The sequence below is a fragment of the Macaca fascicularis genome, chromosome 15 (genome assembly GCF_037993035.2).
Source record: "Macaca fascicularis isolate 582-1 chromosome 15, T2T-MFA8v1.1".
NCBI lineage: Eukaryota > Metazoa > Chordata > Mammalia > Primates > Cercopithecidae > Macaca > Macaca fascicularis.
This window is the reverse complement of record NC_088389.1, coordinates 101,467,337-101,490,264: the sequence shown is the minus strand read 5'-3', so window position 1 is coordinate 101,490,264 and position 22,928 is coordinate 101,467,337. Positions and strand designations below refer to the sequence as shown.

The window sequence follows — 22,928 nt, the reverse complement described above, 5'->3', positions numbered from 1 at the left end:
TGGCTCCAAAGAAAATAATGTTGGCTTTTCCCTTTTATGAAAGTAATACTTGTCTTACAGCCCAAGGGATTGACCATCTTTTTCTATTGAAATTATTCAGAGGACTACTGCTTGGATGTCCTGGTAATGTATTGACATTAATAGCAGAATATTTCAATCAGAGCCATCTGGCCACAAGAGAATATTGAGCATTTACATCTCCTTACAACCCACAGAACTCGAAAGACTTAACAAGCCGGTTGATGAATAAGGAGAGACCCCTGGGGGAAGATGTTCGGGGAGTGATACAAAAGGCCACCTATCCCAAATCAGAAAATGTTAGCCTTTTGGACACACGAGAAAGGAATTTGGCTTTCTTGGCATATTATCAGTCTGCATGAGAGAGTATTCAAACTTTGGAAGAGCCTATTTCATTTGTTTGCCAGAGCCTTCTTTTGGTTTAAATGTGTAAAATGCATTCATTTTTCTTTTCTCTTCATGAATCATTTATACATTTAAAGCAGAAACTTTGTATAAGCTTAATAAATATAAATAAGCATCTTTATATTTGTGTTTAAGCATAAAACTCTTAAGTGCCAGGCTCTAAGTGCTTTATAAATAATAATTCATTTATTATTCAAAACAGTTTTGTGAATTATATACCTACTCTGTATATTCAATACTGTATAGAATATCAGTATACAAACATCCCTCAATGTCCATGGGGGATTGGTTCCAAAATCTCCCACAGATACCAAAATCTGAGAATGCTCAAGTCCCTTGTATAAAATAGTGTTTGCATATAGGCTATGCACACCCTTGCAGATATCTTAAATAACCCCTAGATTACTTATGGTACCTAATATAATGTAAATGCTACACCAATAGTTGTTATGCTTTATTGTTTAGGGAATGAGAACCAAGAAAAATGTCTGTATGTGTTCAGTACAGAAATGATTTTTTTTCAGAATATTTTTGATCCATGGTTGGTTGATGCCACAGATGTGGAACCCACAGATGCAGAAGGCCAACTGTGTACTTTTTATGTATCAATATACATCAAGATGCATTTCTGCCCTTCTAGGACGTGCATGGTTCCAGCTTATATGTTGTTAGCTTTGTAAAGTCCAGCAAGGCTGTGGGGGTTTACAGTAGCAGGGAGATAAAATAGATAGAGCAGCACATGCTGAGAGTGAATCAGGGAAAGCAGGAGTCGATGGGAAGCCAGCAGGCACATGGGGAAAGAGACAGTCATGGACCTAGAAAGCAGAAACTGAGAATGAGAATATGGAAGATTCTGCCCAGTTGCAAACAGGCAGCTCAAAACCTGAGGAAAAGCCTCCTCTGAGAGAGTGAGACTGGTCAGGGCTTCCAGAGTGCAGGATGGAGATGGGAGTGGTAAGGGGCAAAGCCCTTCCAGGAAGGCTCACTGCAATCAAGCAAGTCTTGGGGTCCATGATGCCAGGAAGGGAGCAGGCAAAAGGCCCAGCCTCATTGGAATGTAGAAGGTGGTGCTGCTCTCCAGAACCTGGGGATATTCAGAGAGGATTGATTTCTCTCTCTGCCCTGGGTTTTAGACCTTATCTAAGCCCTTCATTATCAGGGTGAAGTTTCTTGATAACCCACACAGGTGACTCCTTTTCTCTTTATGTGAGAGATGCAGAGTAGCTTCCCATATAGTAAACAGTCTTCCCACACAATCATCAGTGATGCTGGAAAGGAAGCCCCTCCTGACACTAAACAGGGTATTGGGTCTACACTCAGCATGGACCTGAAGAGTTCATCTTAAAGTCCCACTTTAAAAAAAAAAAAAACCTGCTATCCCAAATTCTCATATGAAAGACCCTCAAGTCTAAGTACAGACAATCCTCCAATTATGATGGGGTTATGTCCAATCAAACAATTTTAAGTTGAAAACACAACTAATACACAACCTGCCAAACATCGTAGCACAGCCTAACCTACCTTAAACATGCCCAGAGCATTTACGTGAGCCTACACATGGGTACAATCATCTAATCCAAAGTCTATTATATGATAAAGTGTTGAATATTTCATGTAATTTATTGAAAATGATACTGGAAATGAAAAACGAATGGTTGTATGAGTACTAGAAGTATGATTTCTACTAAATATGCATCACTTTCGCATCACTGCAAAATTGAAAAATTGCAAGTCAAATCATTCTCAGTGAAGGACTGTCTGTACTCTCTTCCTGCCAGGTTTTCAGTTAGAAAACAGCTCATGTGGACCTTCAGGATAAAGGACAGGTGAAGACTGCCTTAGAGCAAGCAGAGGGTGGCTGGGGAGAGGAATGTTTGATCATGATAATCTCATGCAGAGTACATAAAGGGATTATATATATATGTATGTATCTAAAGGGGTATATATATGTATGTATATATGTGTGTATATACATACATATACATATGTTGTGTGTGTGTGTGTGTGTGTGTGTGTATATATATTTTTTAGACAAATCCTCACTCTGTCACTCAGGCTTTGGTGCAATGGCACCTTCAGGGCTTACTGCAGCCTCAAGTGATTCTCCTACCTGAGGGTCCTGAGTAGCTGGGACTACAGGCACATGCTATCACACCCTACTAATTTTTAAAAATATTTTTTGTAGAGACAGGTTCTTGCTATATTTCCCAGGTTGATCTTGAATTCCCGGGCTCAAGTGATCCTCCCGCCTTGGTCTCCCGAAGTGCTGGGATTATGGCATAAGCCACTGTGCCCAGCCATAAATGGGTATTTTTTATAAGGAGGCAGATACATATCTATATGGAGGACTGGCAAATTATAGCCAACCCTATTTTTATTTAGCTCATGGGCTAATGAGTTCTTTTATATTTTTAAATGTTTGGAAATAAAATAATAATATTTGTGGCATGAAAACTAAATGAAATTCAAACTTCAGCATTTATACAAAAATTCCATTTTTATTAGTAGGTCTGTATTTTAAAACATATATATATTCAGTTGTATTTTGAATTTTAATTATACAAAATTGTGTAGAAATTTTTTCTCTCTTATTATGTAAGTACCTGCAAAATTTTCTCTATTTTACCCTTTGGCCTACAATCTCTAAAATATTAATATTTACTATGTAGCCTTTACACAAAAAACTTTGTCTGCCCTGATGAATAGGGGACTCGGCAGGAACCGTGGATAAGTGACTATGAATAGGCCTGAAAAGTTCCCATTCAATCCACTCATCCACTGCCCAGCTTCTGTTCTTTGTCCTCTGATTACTAGATAGAAAAGCAAAGCAAGAAGGCAATGCCCCAAAAGAAGGCCAGTCGATGGGCGTTAATACAGGATTGCTGTGAAAATGCCTGGAGCATTGATAATGCACAAAATAGATTCATTTAGCAGTATTGAAAACAGAAAAAAATATGGAGTTTGCCATATTAATTTAATATATTCTGCATTCTCAGTTCCTAGGAAAAGATATGCTATGCACCATCAGTTTTCAATTTTTTATCACTATCTGAGGAAGTCATTCTTGTTAATCCAAACTATATTTTCGGTGTCTTGACATCCCCACATCTCCAGCCAAATTTGCTAAAATTTCACATGCCAAGATAAAATATATAAGCATGTTATTCTAGAGTATTGTTATTAGCTTTCAATATGAAAAGACTGTATATAGAGGGGGTCCATTAAGTTAAATATCAGTAAGGGAGTTGCCATAGAAACTGGTAATAAGAGAAAAAGACATTTAAGAAATTCATGTTATTTTTACCCTTTCCTAGTCCCAAAGTGGGTTGGAAACATATGCCTTGGGAAGTTCCAACCTCAGGGAAGGACCCAAGCCATCTTTCAAGGAATTTCTTTCTGTCTAGAGAACCATAAATATTTAGAAGTGAAACATTTTGTTGTGTGTCGACTGTTTAATAGCTTGTGTGGTACTTCCTATTTCCAAATGCTTTCCTGAACATCAATTTAGGTGCAGGATTATAGTGGCAAAAAAATATATAGCGTGCAGGATTGGTTTGCATTGGATCTGGCATTCACCAATTGGCTACATCACAGATTTTCACTAAAAGATATCTGAGTTTATTACCCATTTACAAGTAAGGTCAGACACATTCCAGTTATAGTTAGGCTGTCTTGAATAGATAATTTCTCCTAACTCTATAACATGAAGGCAATATCCAAAATACCTGCCTCCGTAGAAGACCTAAGAGACCTTCTAGTTAAAATGAAATGCATTTATTTTCAAATGTCATCCCTAGATATTTTCTTGGGCTCACTCTGCTCCTAAATAGCTCAAAGATTTCTAGTCAGATTTCCTTTTGCAAAAATATAATATATTAAAATATTCTCTGTCTGTACAATAATATTTCCACAGTTGTACCTGAATATTCATGTATTCACAACTGGGAATCTTCCTAATTGCAAGAAGCACCTTAAACTTACTAAGAAAAAAAAAATACTTTTGACTATTTGCAGGCACAACTGATTATCAGATTTATGTAGTTTTCATAAATTCATCTCACACTTTCCAGACCACAGAAGAAATGCACTAAATAGTTAAGGACATCAAGAATCTAATTCTGAAACTATTTGTAAAGAGCTGTGGTAGTGTGCAAACTTCAGCCATTATTTCTCAAGTAGGCGGTAAATTGGTACCCATTAAAATGAGGCAAAATAGCTTGACTGCTCTCTCTCCATGGATGCATAATGTGAAAACACATGAATTCTCTACACAGACTTTTAAATCAACAAAAATCACATAACCCTGGAGCTGGCAAGGTGAGGAATTGCTAACTGTGTTCATGTTATTGGGACATGGCTTTAGCTAGTAAACACAAGTATCTAGCCACCACTGATAGACTTAGTATTGAATTATTCAAGATCTTCGGGAACTTATCTCTCACTTAAACTGCAAATCCCCTTTTTAAGTGACCTATACTGTAACAATCTGTGGCCCGTAGTCATTAAGATGTAGGTAGAGAATGATCTTCTATGCTCTATCTCCATCTAAATATGAGCCAGTTTCCAACAGCAAATAGATTATCTTTCAGGCCCATAAGTACTTTAGATCATCTGTAGGTAGCCTTGACATAAAACCCAAGAGTTAATTTAGTTTGATCGAAATTCTTAGTTACCCAGGCATTTTACTATTACACAACAAAAGTTTTCACAAATAGCTAAGCTGATCATAGATTATAGTCTCATATCAGCAGAGAGAGTTAGTTGCTGTTAAAAAAGAAGAAGAAGAAGAAAGACTGCTTAGAATTTTAAGACATTCTTTCACTCCTGCCACCTCTCTCCCTCACAATGCCTTGCCCAGTCTTTTCTTATGGCAATTTAGACACTTTTAGCTTTATTGGGAGTCCCGGCTGAATTGCCTAGCAGTTGAAACAAAATGTGACAAAAATCTAAAAGGTTATCTTATGCAAGGACTTAGGGTTCAGTATGTAATTAGAAAGCCCTAGGGTAACCTAAAACCCTGTAAAATGCAGAGCTGTTAAATCTGTTACTCAAGCTCACATTTTCGGATGCTCTAATGCTTCCGTTCCAAAATTGCAAAAGCTGGAGAGTTGTGGCGAGCATCTTGCCTATTCCTGCTTAAAGCAACCTTATATTGCTCTCAAATAAAATTCTAACGGAAAGTTCTGAGAACTATGACAAGTCTTTGGTGATGGTAGAAAATGAAAAATGACTGCAATCAATTAAGGAATTGGCTTACTTTATTCCAAAACCAAAGAACAAGTATTCACCATAAAAGGGACCTGGGAGAATCTAGGTAATTTTTTTTTCGTACAGACTGTATTTTTTAAATTAAATCTAAACAACCTTTTATTTTACTCATTTGTCTTCAATGAATGGCCAGTAGGTTTAGCTAAGTGAGACACAAATTTGTAAGGCTCTTCAAAGGAACTTACATCAGTTTCTTTACGGGCATAAAGAAAATGGCAGTGAGCCCTATGAATCCAGCCCAGCTGGATATGCAGTGGATTCCCAAAATGTTTTCTTTATGTCACAAATAAAAAAGGTAGCATTCTTGACATTCTAAAAAGCTGTTTCTTTTCTATGAAGTCTTATCCTGCAGATTCTAATTTGTAAGATTGTGAATCTTGCTAGAGTTTTTTAAATATCCTATATTCGAGCTGTAATTTAGAAAAAAAAAAAGTGTGAACAGAAAAAGAAAAACAAGAAAGAAAGAGGAGACTGGAGAGAGAGTGGGGTGATATCCTATCCAGGAGTCCCCAATCCCCTGTCCACAGACTGGTACCAGTCCATGTCCTATTAGGAGCCAGGCCATAGGTGAATGGCTGTCAAGCGAGCGAAGCTTCGTCTGTATTTACAGTCAATCCCCATCACTCACATTATCACCTGAACTCTGCCTCCTGTCAGATCAGCTGCAGATTAGATTCCTATAGGAGCGTGAGCCCTACTGTGAACTGTGCATATGAGGTATCTAGGCTGCATGCTTCTTATGAGAACCTAATGCCTAATGCTCTGTCACTGTCTCCCATCATCCCTAGATGGGACCATGGGAACCCTAAATGGGAAAGCAAGTTCAGGGCTCCCACTGATTCCTCATTATGGTGAGTTGTATAATTATGTTATTGTATATTACAATGTAATAATAATAGAAGTAAAGTGCATAATAAATGTGATGCACTTGAACCATCCCAAAACCATGCCCCCTCTGCAGTCCATGGAAAAATTGTCTTCCATGAAACCAATCCCTGGTGTCAAAAAGGTTGGAGACTACTGCTATACACAGTGTTTCACTGTGGAAGGTTTAGCCAATCAATATAACTGGGCAGCAATAATGTGATATAGTCCTCCTGGGCATAGAATTTTGTTCAAAAATTTATCCTAGAACTTGTGTCAGAGGCCTCAGTGAGTTTCACAAAATAACACAAACAGATGCCTGTTGCAGATCTATCAATATGCTTAATTTAGGGTGGGGTTTTGCAAGGGTCTATTCAAAAAGTATTCACAGGCTTATGATCAGCTAAGATAGTTTTCAGGGATCCATAAAGCCCCTGAAATTGCGTAGAAACATTTTTGTGTCTACCCACATGTATGTTGACTTTTCTGGAGAAAGGGTCCCTAGCTTTCATCAAATTCACAAACATATTCTAAGAACAGGCTACAGACTTCTTTAGGTCATTACTAGTTATCTGATGTCATTTTCTTTTGCCAGAAATAAAGACATTACGTGTATGTGTGTAAGTGTGTGTGTGACCTGACAGTAAGGCTTAATGTTAACATACCTTGTTTAACTTACACTAAGCATGATAGTTTTAGGCATAGTTTGATTTTCTACCTCTCATAACTAAGAAATTCAAAACTGCTTTTGTTTGTAGCCTATAAAGGCTTTCATTATCCATGGAAAAAATGTCCATGTATTATCACTGAAAAAAATAAGAGAGAATTTAGAAGCATAGAAATAGTCAATATTTATGAAAAAGATGACAGTTTGCTCCATTCAATTTTTGGCACCAAATTTGACTAAGTTGTGTGTGTGTGTGTGTGTGTGTGTGTGTGTGTGTGTGTTCAGCTCTGGATTAATATGTTTGTTTTCATCATTTTAATTGGTAATTAGTTTTATTTCAAATATAGGAAACCATTATCCTGAAAATCTTTCTGTACTTCTAGAAGTTATAATATTTTGATGCATTGACAAATATATTGACAGAATAAACTGGCCATGTATTACTCTCAAACAAATCAGCCTGTGAAATTTGATCCTTTCACTATGTATGCTCTCAAAGGGAGAGGAGGTTTCCAGCCATCTTCCTGCTGTCTTGTAGATGCTAGATCACTGGAACACGGTAGCAGATCCATGCTAAGTACTTCTCCCTGCACGAGAACACTGAGTGGATCACACTTGGTCTGTGAGTTGGAGTAAAGATTCCACCGACAGAATCCAAGAGTCAGAACTTGGCAAATTCTAGGATGTCTTAGAAGATCCTAGAATGGGTCTAAATATATCATTTGATATAAAACAGCAGATATAGGGTATTATTCCTTAATACGAAGTCAATGACATAGGAGCTTGTGCTAAAGCAAATCAAGGGAGAAAAATAAATAGCATGGCAAAAAACACAATTACTTCTGCACCAACGTAATACTTTGGGAAATACCTCATAAAATAACCTTTAACAATGGAAAATAGGCTATCTTTTCGAAGGCATGTTACAAAATACAAATCCCTATGGGGTGGATATTTTTATGACAGCAAATTTTCCTCCCAAAGAGAAATGTTGTATTAACATTTCAAGTTAGCCCTTAATCTTTTTTTGTTTTTATTTTATTTTTTGAAATGGAGTTTCACTTTTGCTGCCCAGGCTGGAGCACAATCGTGTGATCTTGGCTCACTGCAGCTTCCGCCTCCCGTGCTCAATCTATTCTCCAGCCTTAGCCTCCCGAGTAGCTAGGATTACAGGCACCAGCCACCACGCCCAGCTAATTTTTTTTTTTTTTCTGGTATTTTTAGTAGAGACAGGGTTTCGCCATTTTGGCCAGGCTGTTCTCAAACTCCTGGCCTTTGGTGATCCGCCCACCTTGGCCTTCCAAAGTACTGGGATTACACGCTTGAGCCACCGTGCCTGGCCAGCCCTGTATCTTTAAAGTCCCTTTCAACAGGAATTTACTCAATCTTCATAATCAGCAGCAATAAGGAAAGTATCTCCTTTACAGACACCCAAAGAGAGCCTTAAGGAGAGGTATCATTTGAGTCACTAAGGGCTCCTGGGTCAAAACAGAACAACAAGGCCTTTCACTTCCCTCTCCTTGGATTTGAAAGAGTAATTCTCAAGACCTCCCCATCCACAGAAAACAAATGGGTCCCCAGGTCACTTTTCTCTCCCATTTCCCTCTAGGAACTGAAAGAAATCTTGGCATCTCGCCTTGATCAACAGTCATCGCTTTCTTTTACATGTTTTAAGTGGACATGCAAAATAGCACCCACTTTTGTGTAACTGGCATTTTGGATCATTCCTTTAAGATGAAAATCAAACCAGGAAAAACATCAAGTTAAAGGAGATAAAGCCCTAGGAGACTAAAGTATTTATACTTTAGAAGTAAAACAGGTCACATAAGTCAAAAATATCTTTTACCCGAGCAAGAAACCAAATCCCAAACTATTCCTCATTACGGGGATGCAGTTTCTTGATATCAGACAAAAGCAAAGCAAAAGAAGTAAAAGGGAGAACTCAGATGTCCAAGAGTTGTTTTATTTTGGTTTATATTTATGGAAGTGGTACAGAATTTTGATTATTTCTTTTTTAAGATAACTGCTGTGTGTGCCCTCTAAGACCAGCTCATTTTTACGGTACTGCTCAATTCCTTACCTGTTCTGAGGCAGCAGAGAGAAAAAATACAATGTGACACCAAATTGAACAAAAGGAAGTTATTCAATGATAAATCATACTTGAAATGTCACTTAAAAATGAATTTTTCTTTCTCATCATGTCTCTCATGAACATTTGATTTTATTACTTCTCTTTAAGGTTAGGTTGAACCACGCATACAGCAATTAAAGCAATTTTCACCTGAAAACAGCAATGTCTTCTGGCTCAGCATAAATAGCTTAAATACTTTTGGGAAACAATTAAACTGAATCCAGCAAATGTTAACTGAACTCACATCACGTGCCTAGCTCCTTGGTCCGTAGAGGCATATACAATAATGGCAGATGGCAGATGGCAGATACCATATCTCCTGGGTAATTCGTCATGACAGTTGTGCTGTTAAGAATCAATAATCATACAAAAATTAGCTGGGTATGGTGGCATGTGCCTGTAATTCTACCTACTTGGGAGACTGAGGCAGGAGAATTGCTTGAACCTGGGAAGCAGAAGTTGCAGTGTGCTGAGATTGTGTCACTGCACTCCAGCCTGGGTGACAGAGTGAGACTCCATCAAAAAAAAGAAAAAAAATCAATAATCAATCTGATCATGTATGGTCAAAGATAGACCCATAATTCAGCCAGTAGTTGATTCAACAAGTATGTCCCCAGCTGATTTTGATAGTGTTTAATAAAAAGAACCATGTAGGCATTTTCTTAACCCTGTGATAACTGCAGGGAGGTGACATTTTTTAACTTCCTACTTTTCATATAGGAAATAGACTCATTGGAAAGATAAAAGACTTGCTTCAGATCATGTTCAGCTTCCACGCTGCTGGTTGCTGGTCTGGTGCTTTGTCTGTTGACTAATTCCTTTTTCTCCCTCCTCACCCCAGGCCCTCCCCTGTAAAGTATGGAACCCCGTGCCTTCGCTGACCCCAGCATCCTGAGAGTTGAAGGGAGAGGGCAAAGTCCAATAGACTTTCTGGTGGGAAAATTTGGCTGAAGGGTTTTCTGTAAATTTTTGCTCAGTACTGTATCCCTTCATATGCTGCTACCTCCCCTGTGCTCAGTAATTTTAGTTTGTGCTTTTTGTTTCTCTTTTTGTTTCTTTGGTTTGCTGGCTTTGTGTTCTTTTCCCTTTTTTTCCTTTTCTTTTCCTTTTTTAATGCAGGAATCGGTCAAGGTGTTCCCGTGGTGGCACTCATAGTGGAAGGGGGACCCAACGTGATCTCAATTGTGTTGGAGTACCTTCGAGACACTCCTCCCGTGCCGGTGGTTGTCTGTGATGGGAGTGGACGGGCATCGGATATCCTGGCCTTTGGGCATAAATACTCAGAAGAAGGCGGGTAGGTAACTTTCCAGGCCCCATGGAAGAACCTTAAAGCCTGTTTGGAAATGAGGGTATGAGTGGATTATGTTTTCAGTAGCTCAACCAAGACCTCAAATCAAAACAAGCTATGAACAAATTGTCTAAAAAATGTCTGTCGTGGGAGGGCTATGGCAAAGAACAGACAAACATATTCTAAATGTCCTGTGAAGTGGGAAATTCTATGAAAGCTACACGGATAAATAACAAGGGTGAGGAAGAGAGAGGAGGTCATAGGTTTTAGTCTCCTTTTTCTTGTCTTCCTATCTCCTTCTCCTCCTCCCAGCAAGGAGAAGCAGGAATTGGGTTTTAACACATGAAGCACAGCCAGTCTGGACCAGATGGTTCAGGTTGGTAACTTCAGAGAAGCTGGGTTGTTCAGCTTCCAGGCTTGGCCTCCAAACACCAGCATTGCCAAGCCACTGTGAAGATCTGTGGTAGACCGTGCCATCAGGTTTCTCTAGATGGGCGGGGAAAGTCAAATCTCTGTAATGGTAACTACTCTGGTCTTTTGTAAACTCCTCTTGAATGCCTCACGCCCTTTCCTTGGTCTGTTAGGCTCCTAATGCTACTTTCAACAGTCCAAAGCCCCCAATCCCAGGAAAGATTGCCACTTCACAGCACTCCCCTCCAGTCCCACTTCCCACTGAGCAAATGCTGAAATCCAGCACCCTTGCAGATTATTAGATCAAAATAAACCATCCCAAGGTGTGAGTGAGGTTAAGGGGGTAAAACTCAGGGGAGCCATTGATGTGTTAAATAAGGAACTTCCTAATCCAATCAATTCCCCTAACACATGAAATCTGTGGGGAGGGGAAAGCCTCAAATGAAATGATGGTCTTTTATTCGTGCCTTTTATAAATACACATTAAGTGTTTCCTGGGTGCGATGCACTAGGCTGAACATTAAGATGTAAAAAAGAAAAACATACAATTAATTGCCACTTTCAAGATGCTCACAGTAAGTCTAATAAGTAGACAAGTATTACAAAACAAAAATACAAGTGAACTCACCTACAGCAGGATGCTCCCTCCTCCATCCCTCTCGTACCCATCCCTCTTGTACCCAGCCTGCTTTATTTAAATAGAGACTGAGCATGGTGAGTCAGTACCATCCCATCTCTCCCCATCCCCTTCCTCATCTTTGACAGCAGCCTAGTACTCCACATAAGCCATTAAAACAGCACACCTACCTCATTAGTAGATGAGCCTATGTTCATGAAATGAGGAATAACAAAAGACATTGAGCCTCCAGCTTAACACTGCAAACCCAAAAGCTCTGATACCAAAAAAAAAAAGTTAAATTATTATTATATTTTGATAGTGAATAAGTGGTCCATTGTATAGCTCAGAACTATTTAAATTTAGTTAACTTACTATTATATTATTTTTATAGTAAATATTGGTCCATTTTATCGCTCAGAACCTAAAAAGAGAATATGTACCCAAACTTCTCTATGTTTACAACCAACCCAGAGTTCAAGATTCTTAATTGTGCTTTGTTTTATTAAAAATTTAACCAAGGGTCAGGCACAGTAGCTCATGCCTATAATCCCAGCACTTTGGGAGGCCAAGGCAGGTGGATCACTCGAGGTCAGGAGTTCAAGACCAGCCTGACCAACATAGTGAAACCCCATCTCTACTAAAAATACAAAAATTAGCCAGGCTTGGTGGCACATGCCTGTAATCCCAGCTACTCGGGAGGCTGAGGCAGGATAATAGCTTGAACCCAGGAGGCAGAGGTTGCAGTTGTAGTGAGCCAAGATCGCGCCATTGCACTCCAGCCTAGGCAACAAGAGCAAAACTCTGTCTTAAAATAAATAAGTAAATAATATAAATAACCAAGGTTCTCCTTTCTCTAAATCTAGCAATATGTTCTATTTTTCAGAAATAAACAATAATTTTAATACAGTTTTTAGCTTTGGCTTATTTCTTACTTTCTAGTTTGCAAATTATTTTATGGTATTCCTACAAAGTAGATGCAAATTTGCATTCAGAATGCACCTTTTGTTTTTCTGGGTTTTTTTTTTTTTCCCCCAGAAAACGCATGGAAAAGTACACTGTTCACGTCAGCATTTCAGGTTTCTCAGGTGTATACACAATGAAAGCCAGGATCCAGTGCCTGTTATTTATCATGATCTTGGATTGTCTACCTTGAAAATGTTAAAATATTTAATAAGTTATATATAAATATGTTAAACTACTTAGATTGCCCTTCCTGCTTTAATATGGAAGAAAGATTATGTATTTTAGAACTGGGTGGGACGTAGATTATTTAAATTAAATTATTATTTAAATTAAGATTATTTAAATTAAGCACTTTGTCCAAAGCCACACAGCCCAAGATCCCAGGCCAGAATCCCTGCTGGTATATGATGAACATGTACTGACATGTGTTTTATGCTATGTGCTGTAGTGTTCCTCATGTAGTACTTCAGTGATACTCTTTTTTAAATATTCAAATGCACTTCAGTTGCCTTCAGCTTCCTCTTTTCGTTATACTTTAGTATTATTATTATTACTACTGGTATTCCAAAGAAATCAAAACCAATGCATTCCTGGTTGTAAACCAATGTCCAAACTGGTCAACCCCGTGTCATGTAGATTCTTTCTCTTTTCCTGCCTAGACCATTATATACCAACCCCAAAATTAAGAGTCAAAAATATTATTCTTTCTTTTCTTTTCTTTTTTTTGAGATGGAGTCTCATGTTGTCACCCAGGCTGGAGTGCAGTGGCGCAATCTTGGCTCACTGCAAGCTCCGCCTCTCGGGTTCACGCCATTCTCCTGCCTCAGCCTCCCGAGTAGCTGCAACTATAGGCACCTGCCACCACCCCTGGCTAATTTTTTGTGTTTTTAGTAGAAACGGGGTTTCACTGAGTTAACCAAGATGGTCTCCATCTCCTGACCTCGTGATCCTCCCACCTCAGCCTCCCAAAGTGCTGAGATTACAGGCGTGAGCCACCGTGCCTGGCCAAAAATATGCTCTTTTAACTTTAATTAGCAATTTTTGTTGTAATTTTTTTGGTCAAAATATGTAATTTTTGGTATTTACACAAACTATGAACACTATGAACTATGAACAATCGCTGATTATCAAAGAATATGAGTTTATGCATATAACTAGTGTGGAGGTAAAGAATTAAGTATAATTTTCGATCCTAAGACATTTTAAAATTAAAACTTTAAAAATTTTAAGAAAAATTTAGAAATGGTTATTAAGAAAATAGAAGTCTAAAGAGAAGTTTTGTATTTTATATGTAGTTATGATAAAGTGTGCTCTTGCTCCAGGAATAAAATCATCATGATAAAACGAAGTCAGAATGTTTCTCTGTGCCATCTGAATAACTTCAAGAATTTAATCATGTTTATTTAGCTTGATAAGAAATTGTCACACATGTGCAGCCAATTTTAAAAATCATTTCCAAATAACATTATCTTGCAGTAGTGTGCTTTATGTTAAGAAAAAAAAAATGGCCCAACTAGACCTTATTCACCAGGAAGGATTTCTTCTTTGATTTCTAATAAAGTCCGACAGTGTTGGAAATGTTTCACTACAAATAAATGTAAATCCACAACTACATGATCATATAAACAAATCTATATAAATGTGCATCATTGTACAAATGAAATTGGATATAGAGAACACACACATCCTGTTTATGAAACCTTTATTTCAGGGCTGCACCAGTATCTTTTCAATTACTTTGGTAACTTAAATATGATTAAAAATGTTTTAAGTTAATTTAAAGATTCTTAAATAATACAGATCCAAGAACTATTCAGCTATAGAGCCTTTCATTTTATAATCTTAAAGGAGTAAAAAAAAAAAAAAAATCAAGCCTTACATTTTAACCTTTGTGAACTTTATGTTTTATCTTTGAATTCCCTTCTAGAATGTGAATTTGAAAGACAATCACTTTGGAAGTAATTTGTAATTGACAAAACTGATTAGCTTTTGTAGATGAGATTACTTAGGATAGAAAAAGACAGACTGCATCTATCACAATCCAAATGGATTTGGATAAACTAAAAGACAATTGCAATTAAATTCTTGTTTGAGTCTCTTTCTGCCTGTCTCTGCTCTGTGGCATATAGTACCTGAAAGAAATGGTCAAACTCCTGTTTTCTTCTCATTGGCATAATGGATTTTCTATTTCTCATCTGTCTTTAGAATGAGTCACTAATTAAAATTTAGTCACTTTCCCTAATTAACTTTATTGCTTTCGACATATTATCAAATTTTATTTCTAAATCATGAATGACTAAACATGACAAAGTTAAAGAGATTCATGCTACCCAAATAGTATTTGAATCACCTAAGTTTTTTAATACTAGGATTCTATTTTTGTGTTGGAGCAATATGAACTGTAGTACGCATAGTTGGGAATACCATACCTTTCTCCTGACATTGAAATCAGAGATTACTTTGCCTCATAATGGTCAACCAAAGTGTCAGATTGCAGAGAAATGTTGTCTAGCCCATCATTTGTCAATCAGTGAGCAAGTACTTCACCCATAAAAAATGTCAGTGTGAAAAAGGCATCCAAATGCATTTGTGTTCCAAAATGGTGCTCCTTATTCATCCAAATTTTTTTGATTTTTATGTTTATTTTGGCATCTTCATTCCAGAAATAATCATCTGTATTTACCATTTTTAGATACTCTAGGACAAGAAGCAGAGCTTGCTGGTAGCAGAAAGCCTTCAAGTTTTTTAGTCATCTGTTATTAACTTTCGGGAAATTATCAATGGGGAAAACACCAAGAGACTGTTCACATTTTTGTGTCAGTGGAATTTGTATTGGATATTGGGAAAATTAAATGAGCAATGGCTTGGGAGCAGGAGAATAGATAATGCATTGCTAATAAAAATTTGACTTTCCTGTTTAAAGGATATTTAATAAGATTCCCTATATTATTTGATTAGCTGAGGCAAAGGCATAAATGAATGCTAACTGGAGATGAAAAACGAAAAATATGTTGTATGGCTTCAAATTATGTAACTATATATTCCTAGCAGAGATGTGGCAAAAGCATGTTTCTCTGCAAATATACATCAAAATGACCAAAGATATGAGAAAGTCACCAGAAAGCTAGACATTTTAGAAACCCAAATGTAGTCTGTAATCCCTAGGGCTTGTCATTCTGTGCGGTGGTCACTATTGTTTTCTCCTGCTGTTCCAGAGATTTCCATCTAAAGCTGATGGGTGTCAAACCCTTATCATTTGTCTCTATAAGACCTGCCAAAAGAACGTAATTGATCTCAATGGTTTGTATTCCAGCATGATTTAGACATAATTGGAATGTCAAGTGAGAAAAAAGGAGACATATCAAGCATGCTGGCTTCAAGTGTCCATTATAGTTTTTGTTAATTTCATCTTACCTTGTCTCTTTTCTAAAATTTTCTACAAGAAATCATGTCAAAACTTGATTCTTTTTTTGGAAACATACTGTACAGACAAAGAACACTGGTGGTTTTACTTATAAAAAGGGTCACTGTAACTTGTTTTCCTAGTTAACATTTATTGGGTGCCTACTATATGCATGGGCCTGTTGGAAGATGAATAAGGCACAGCCCTAGCTGTCAAGGACTTTATAATGGGGATTAAGACATAGACACGAGTGCAGATAACTAGAAGGTCATGTGTGCTTTGATAAAGGCAAAAAGGGTCACAAGAGCACAGAGGGTAAAATAAATGCGTGGTGCGTTCTTCACGAGAATCCTATCAATGGAACAGTGTATGTTAATTATCCACAAAACGGCAATAGAATGACTCATTTTTCCTCTTCCCCTTTTCCATCAAAAACTGGATCTAAGCTGAGGGTCAGCCTGGAGGACTGAGAAGGACTAATATTTGACCCTCCCTTATATAACTCAACTCAGAGAAAGAATCTGAAATAGATTGAAGAAAATTGGTAAAAGGGACAAATTCATTGAGATAGTGTGGCAATGGTGGGTGGGTGTGTGTGTGTGTGTGTGTGTGTGTGTGTCTATGTTAAATTTATATACACTAATAAATTTAATTTAATAAATTGACTCCAATAAGATTACTTTATATATATGTAAGTATTATATGTTAATCCCTATAATTATCTGTGTGTATATATAGGCTTAAAATTTAACTGAAGGCTTAAAGATAGAACTGATAATATGGCTTTTCAAATCATTCACTAGGTATTTTTGAATACTTGTTTTAGGTACTATGGGTGCTATGATAAGTAGTATAATTTTCCTCAAGAGATGTGCACATAATCTTATTTGAACTAATATACTAACAAATAATTTTTCAATTAGATGCTATTATTGAATTCTGAGAAGGTAGAAGGAAGCATAGTTTGGAGTAAATGGAGAAGGTGTCATGGAGACAACACCACAGCAGTTTTTGCCTCTGTAGTATATATAAAGACATAGATATATTGCAACTGTGTCATTGTATCCAAGCTCTACAGGGCTAGGGTAGCTCCATGTATTTAAGAAAGTGGGAAATAAAATAAATACGTTTGTCTTAGAGTTCACTATTTGATCCCTCATGTTGTATCAACATAGGAAGAATGAAGCATTGACTTTAAAAATATTATCCAGAGTTTCTTCTTCAGGGAAGAAAGCACCATGGAGAGGAAAAGTTTCATTGATCTAAATGGGCTCATCAGCTCTCTACATGGACTAGTTTGCTCTTTTCCTAAAGAGTATGGAGTTGAGGCCGGGCGCGGTGGCTCAAGCCTGTAATCCCAGCACTTTGGGAGGCCGAGGCAGGTGGATCACGAGGTCAGGAGATCGAGACTATCCTGGCTAACATGGTGAAACCCCGTCTCTACTAAAAATACAAAAAAAAACTAGCCCGGCGTGGTGGAGGGCGCCTGTAGTCTCAGCTACTTGGGAGGCTGAGGCGGGAGAATGGCGTGACCCTGGGAGGCGGAGCTTGCAGTGAGCCGAGATCACGCCACTGCACTCCAGCCTGGGAGACACAGCGAGACTCCGTCTCAAAAAAAAAAAAAAAAGAGTATGGAGTTGAGCAAAACTCTTTAGGAAAGAATGTCCTTGAACATAAAGAGCAAACATCAGAGAAAACATAGTTGTGTAATCCATTATGATAGAGAAATCCCTTTTAAAAACCATCATCTACAACTTTCAGAAAGCCCATCAATGCCGAGCGGCGATTTCAGAGCTCTCTAGTGATTACATTCCTCTGAGATTTCCTTAGCTAACTCTTGACTACTTGTTTAACAACAATGACAACAAAAATCCAAATAAACATGTGGTTATCAAACTTCAGCATGTCTGAGAATCACCTAGAGAGCTTTAGGAGATCCAGATCCCCCTAAATATCCTGACTTTGATGCACATGGGGTGGGGCTCAAGAAACTGTATATAAAACCCAAACCCCAGGTGATTCCATTGAGAGTGGTCTATGGCCCACACTTCTCTGATGTTTTCAAAAATACTTTCCTTGGTTTCTGGGCCTCATGTGCATTCTCCTCACAAGCCACTGCATTGTTACCACAAGCCCTCTGTACCCTCTGCCGAATTTTGTCTTTGAAACCCAGTTGACTTGAAAAGCATATTTACCATCAATCACTCCATTTCTCTCTCTCCCACAGCTGTACTTGGTTCCAAACATCTGTCAGACTTGAACATTCTTTCCTGAAAAGCAAGCTGTGCCATAAAAATACTCATTTTGACAGGACAGACGGATTTATTGCTTAGTATTTTTATTTACATCGAGTTTTTAAGGGCATTCAGTTTACTTATTTCCTTGTTTCTTTTGCAAATCATTTTTTGACTAGCTCAAAATATATAACCAATCTAAAAAGAGAAAGAAAAAAGAGGAAGAGGAAAGCAAAGGTATTTAGAAGTGAAATGGTGCTAGTTGGTGGCAAATGATGGTTCTTTCAGCTGTCTGAGATTCAGGGTCCCAGGGGGCAGCATTGGAAACTCATCTGCAGTGTCCTACCCCAGCTTCCTTTGACTTTACAGTTGGAATGAACAACCTTTAAAGAGTCCTAACCTCCCACTTGCCTTGATTGATTTTTACTTTTTTGAAGCCCTTGAATTCTTTCTCAAGTGAAACCTCGGGTATAGATGCAACATGTAACACAGACAAGGTACAGGTTTACTCTGTCAAAGCTAGGATAGGAGGCCTAGACCATGGTTCTCAAACTTTATTCTGCATCAGAATCACCCAGAGGGCTTGTGAAAACAAACAGCTATACAGGAGGAATGAGTCCAGGAGATGCATTGTATATCATGGGGACTATGGTCAATAATAATATATTGTATACTTGAAAATTGCTGAGAGTAGATTTCAAGTTTTCTCACCATGATAAAATGAAAGTATGTGAGTTAATGCATATGTTAATTAGCTTGATCTAGCCATTCCACAGTGTATACACATATCAAAACATGCCATAAATACCATAAATACATACAATTTTTGTCAATTAGATATGCATGTTTTAAAATAAGAGGAAAAAAACTACAAAAAAAAAACCTCACAATTGCTGGCTCCACCCCCAGATTTTCTAATTCAATAAATCTGGTTGAGGTCAGGTAATTTGCATTTCAAAGGAATACCTAAGTGACGCTATGCTTTTGGTCCAGAGACCATACTTTCAGAACTGTTTTCCTAGAGCCTCCTTCTATCTGTCTGGCTCTCACCTACTAAGGCAGCTCTGAGGCAGCTGTGGAGCTCTTCCTGAAAATTCCAGGGGCTTCTTTGTGAAACCCCGTGGAAGACCCCTGACCTACAGGTCAAGATCACATTCCTTTGCTTGGACTCAAGATCCACTTTATCCTGACCCTAGCTTTTCTCTAGAGCCAGCTCTCACTCAACAAACCTTCTATTCACCCCACAACCCAGTGGAGCTGTCCTCCCCGCTGTTCTCCAAGCACTTCCTGCTGTCGCAGGCTTCTCTGCCTTACCATGTACAAATACATTTCTTTACCTATTTAATTTCTAGTAAATTTTTCTCTGAAGTTTCACAACCTAGCCTCTCTCACAAAAAGATGTAGTAAGGGCTTTAAAATCCACAAATTTATTGGAGTGAGGTGCAAATAATAAAATGTACTGGGGTTTCATTCCTTTCCTTTAGAGGAAGTAGATTCTGAGTCAACCTGGCTGACAATAGGATCTACAGCTGCTAGGGATATAGTGGATTAATGCCTCATCTAGTGGTATTATTAATAATAAATAGTGTTTGGGATGTTTTTAATCCCCAGATTCCTCATGCAATTCTCAGATGTTGATCATGGGCCACAGGATTTATGAAAACTATATAGAACAGTGAATACACACTATAAAAACTTATTCAGTTAGAGAAACACTAAAAATGCATTAAAGTAGGATTTCAAGATTAACTCAAGTCTGCACTACTGTTGTCTAGAAAAGTCTCCATTCAGTTTCAATAACATCTTTTTGCACTATCCTAATTGTTGGACAACTCTCTTAGAGTCGATGTACATATTTATTATGTTTTCTTGGGATATTCCATGCAAAGCAAACGTCCATCCATGAGCATAAACCTCTAAAAGTCTTAAGCAGTAAATAATCCATTCCTCTAAATCCATAGAACCATGATTCAGTGTCTTGGAGACAAACCTAAAATTTGGAGTTGTTTAACCCTATCATCTCCTTGGTTTTTGCCATTTGATAGTAAATTTGAGATTTTATTATCACTAATGCATTGATGACAAATACAGTTGACCCTTGAATGACATGAGGTTAGAGTTGCCAACCCCCCATATGGTCAAAAATCCATGTATAACTTTTGACTTGCAAAAACTTAACTACTAATAGTTCATCATTGGCCAAAAGTCTTACTGGTAACATATCAATTAGCATATATTTTATATGTTACATGTATAATATATTTTTACAATAAAGTAAGCTAGAGAAAAGAAAATATTAAGAAAACCGTAAGGAAGAGAAAATATATTTGCTATTCATTAAGTGGAAGAGATCATAAAGGTCTTCATCCTTGTTGTCTTCATACTGAATAGGGCTGAGGAAGAGGAGGAAGAAGAGGAGGGGTTGGTCTTCCTATCTCAAGGGTGGCAGAGGAAGAAAAAAAAAATACAGTGTAAGTGAACCCGCACAGTTCAAACACCTGTTGTTCAAGGGTAAACTGTAGTTTAAATCTGAGGGTCAACTCCAATAAATTGGTAGAGGCTTCCTGGAATGATGTGCTAACATGATTCTGAGATCGCATCTCAGTGCAGAAGAAAGCGTACTAAGATAGATTAACAGTGTCTGCTGAGGCAAAGATAGGAATTTGGAGTCAACATGCCATGAATTTATTTGTTATTTCATGAACTGAAATAAAGCCAAAATCTTATAGATACCCCCATAGCTATAAGACTACCAGGCAATCATCACGTAGTGCATTAAATCATGAAACCAACAGGAAAAATAAGACATCCAGCTGTCTGGAAAATAGAACAAAAGGTCCATTTTTTCGTCGACTCTGTAAGGCACAACAGCGTTTAAGTTATCGTCTATTATATGAGCCTTTCCACACAGACATAATACACAGGAGATGAAGAATGAGAAACCCTTTAGTGTGGGATGCTGCTTGGATCTGGACACTGAGAGACAAGCTAACTGAGCAATTGCCTATTAAAAATGCATGAGAAATTTTTTTAAAAAAAACTAAAAATCTATCATAAATATGTAACAAAAATAGAGACACTTATATTTGTCCCAGTGTTTCATAGAGTAGAATAAAAGGAATATTTTGATAAGTTACTTTGAAAGAGAATTTAAACTTATCCCTCCCCTTTTCCCACACCTCTGACCCTCTCTTCAGCAGCATGCTCAAAAATTTGAAATTAATATTTTTTAGTTTCTACATGCATCAGCCCGATCTAGGTACTTTATTTCATAAACTTCACAAGGTGGCTGTAATTATTATCCCATTTTATAAATGAGGAAATTGAGGACAGAAAGATTAGGTAATTTGCTAAATATCTCAAAGCCAGAGAGTGGTCAGCCCAGACTGACGGGAGCTGGAGCTCGGCCCTTAGCAGCTATACCATGTTGTCCTCTAAGAAGCTGGGACCCAGTAACTCCAAGAGGTTTATTTTGCTTGCCCCAGAATCTGAGGGCAAGTTTTTGAGTTTGTCTGAGTTTTTCCAGACAACAGAGAGGAGGTGGCACCCAGATTCCATCTTCTCTCCCTTCTCTCATATGCTGGGTAACTTCTCCCGTGAGAAAGTGTTGTACCAATGTGTAAGATCAGTCAATTGCAGGAGGCCAGTGTTGTAGTCTGCCTGGAGACCCCAAAAATTCAGTCCAGCTCTGATTCTGTCTTTTATATGGGTCCTAAAACAATAAAAAAAAATCAACTTTTCCTCTTGCCTGGCGTATGGCAATATTTGCTGGTGGGATTGCACTTGGAATGAACTCAGAGGGTGTGATTTCCTTCCAATGTTGGCAACAGAGAATCTACCTGACATGTGGCAGTCTCTGTATCCTTTGGCAACACTTCACTTCTACTCTTGCGCACATTCATAACCGAAGGCAAAGGAAAGAAGAGACACGACAGAGACACAGCCAACATTGTTCAGGATTTTCCATCTAAATGTCCTGCTTGTCCCTGCCTAAGATGGAAAGTTTGGCTGCCCTGCCCATCTCCGGAGCAGCACTGCCCAACAGAATTCTCTGATGATATGGCTGGATGTGGTGGCTCATGCCTGTAATCCCAGCACTTCAGGATGCTGAGGCCGGTGGATCCCTTGAGCTCAGGAGTTCGAGACCAGCCTAGGCAACATGGCGAAACCCTGTCTCTACAAAAAATATGAAAAATTAGCCAGGTGTGGTGGCATCTCAGGAGGCCAAGTCCCAGCTACTCGGGAGGCTGAGGTGGGAGGATTGCTTGAACCCAGGAGGCTGATGCTGCAATGGGCTGTGATTGCACCCCTGTACTCCAGGCTGGGCAACAGAGCAAGGTCCTGTCTCAAAAAATAAAACTCTCTGCGATGACAGAAATCTTCCATATCTGTGCTGTCGAACCAGAGTCCCTGAGTGCTTGACCTGTGACTGGTGTGACTAAAGAAATGAATTTTAAATTTCATTTCATTGTATTATAATTAAATTTAAATAGCCACATGTGAGTAACAGCTACCATATTGGATAACACAGCTCTAGTATTTCTGCAATTAGTTTCCACCAAACTGAGAAGCCTTGAATGTCTGAGAGATCTCAAATATTATTTAACATTTTCCCTATTTTTAATTATATTCTTCCCTCCAGTCAGCATTATGTATT

The 22,928-nt window shown here is 38.1% G+C and overlaps 1 protein-coding gene across 35 annotated transcripts in view; it reads left to right on the top strand.

The window, feature by feature from the left end:
- The window catches only part of TRPM3 (transient receptor potential cation channel subfamily M member 3), a 903,691-nt gene that overhangs the window by 655,080 nt on the left and 225,683 nt on the right, over nt 1–22,928 (top strand). For 34 of the 35 annotated variants that reach the window (XR_012424787.1, XR_012424786.1, XR_012424789.1 and 31 more), the window contains one exon: nt 10,473–10,647. Coding sequence is in view for 31 of the 35 variants with exons in the window: in XM_015437271.4 (XP_015292757.3) it covers nt 10,473–10,647 (175 nt within the window). In the remaining 4 variants the exon portion in view is untranslated. Of the gene's footprint in view, nt 1–10,472; nt 11,594–22,928 lie in introns of those variants that run through there. The other variant, XM_065530695.2, reaches the window with a different exon arrangement.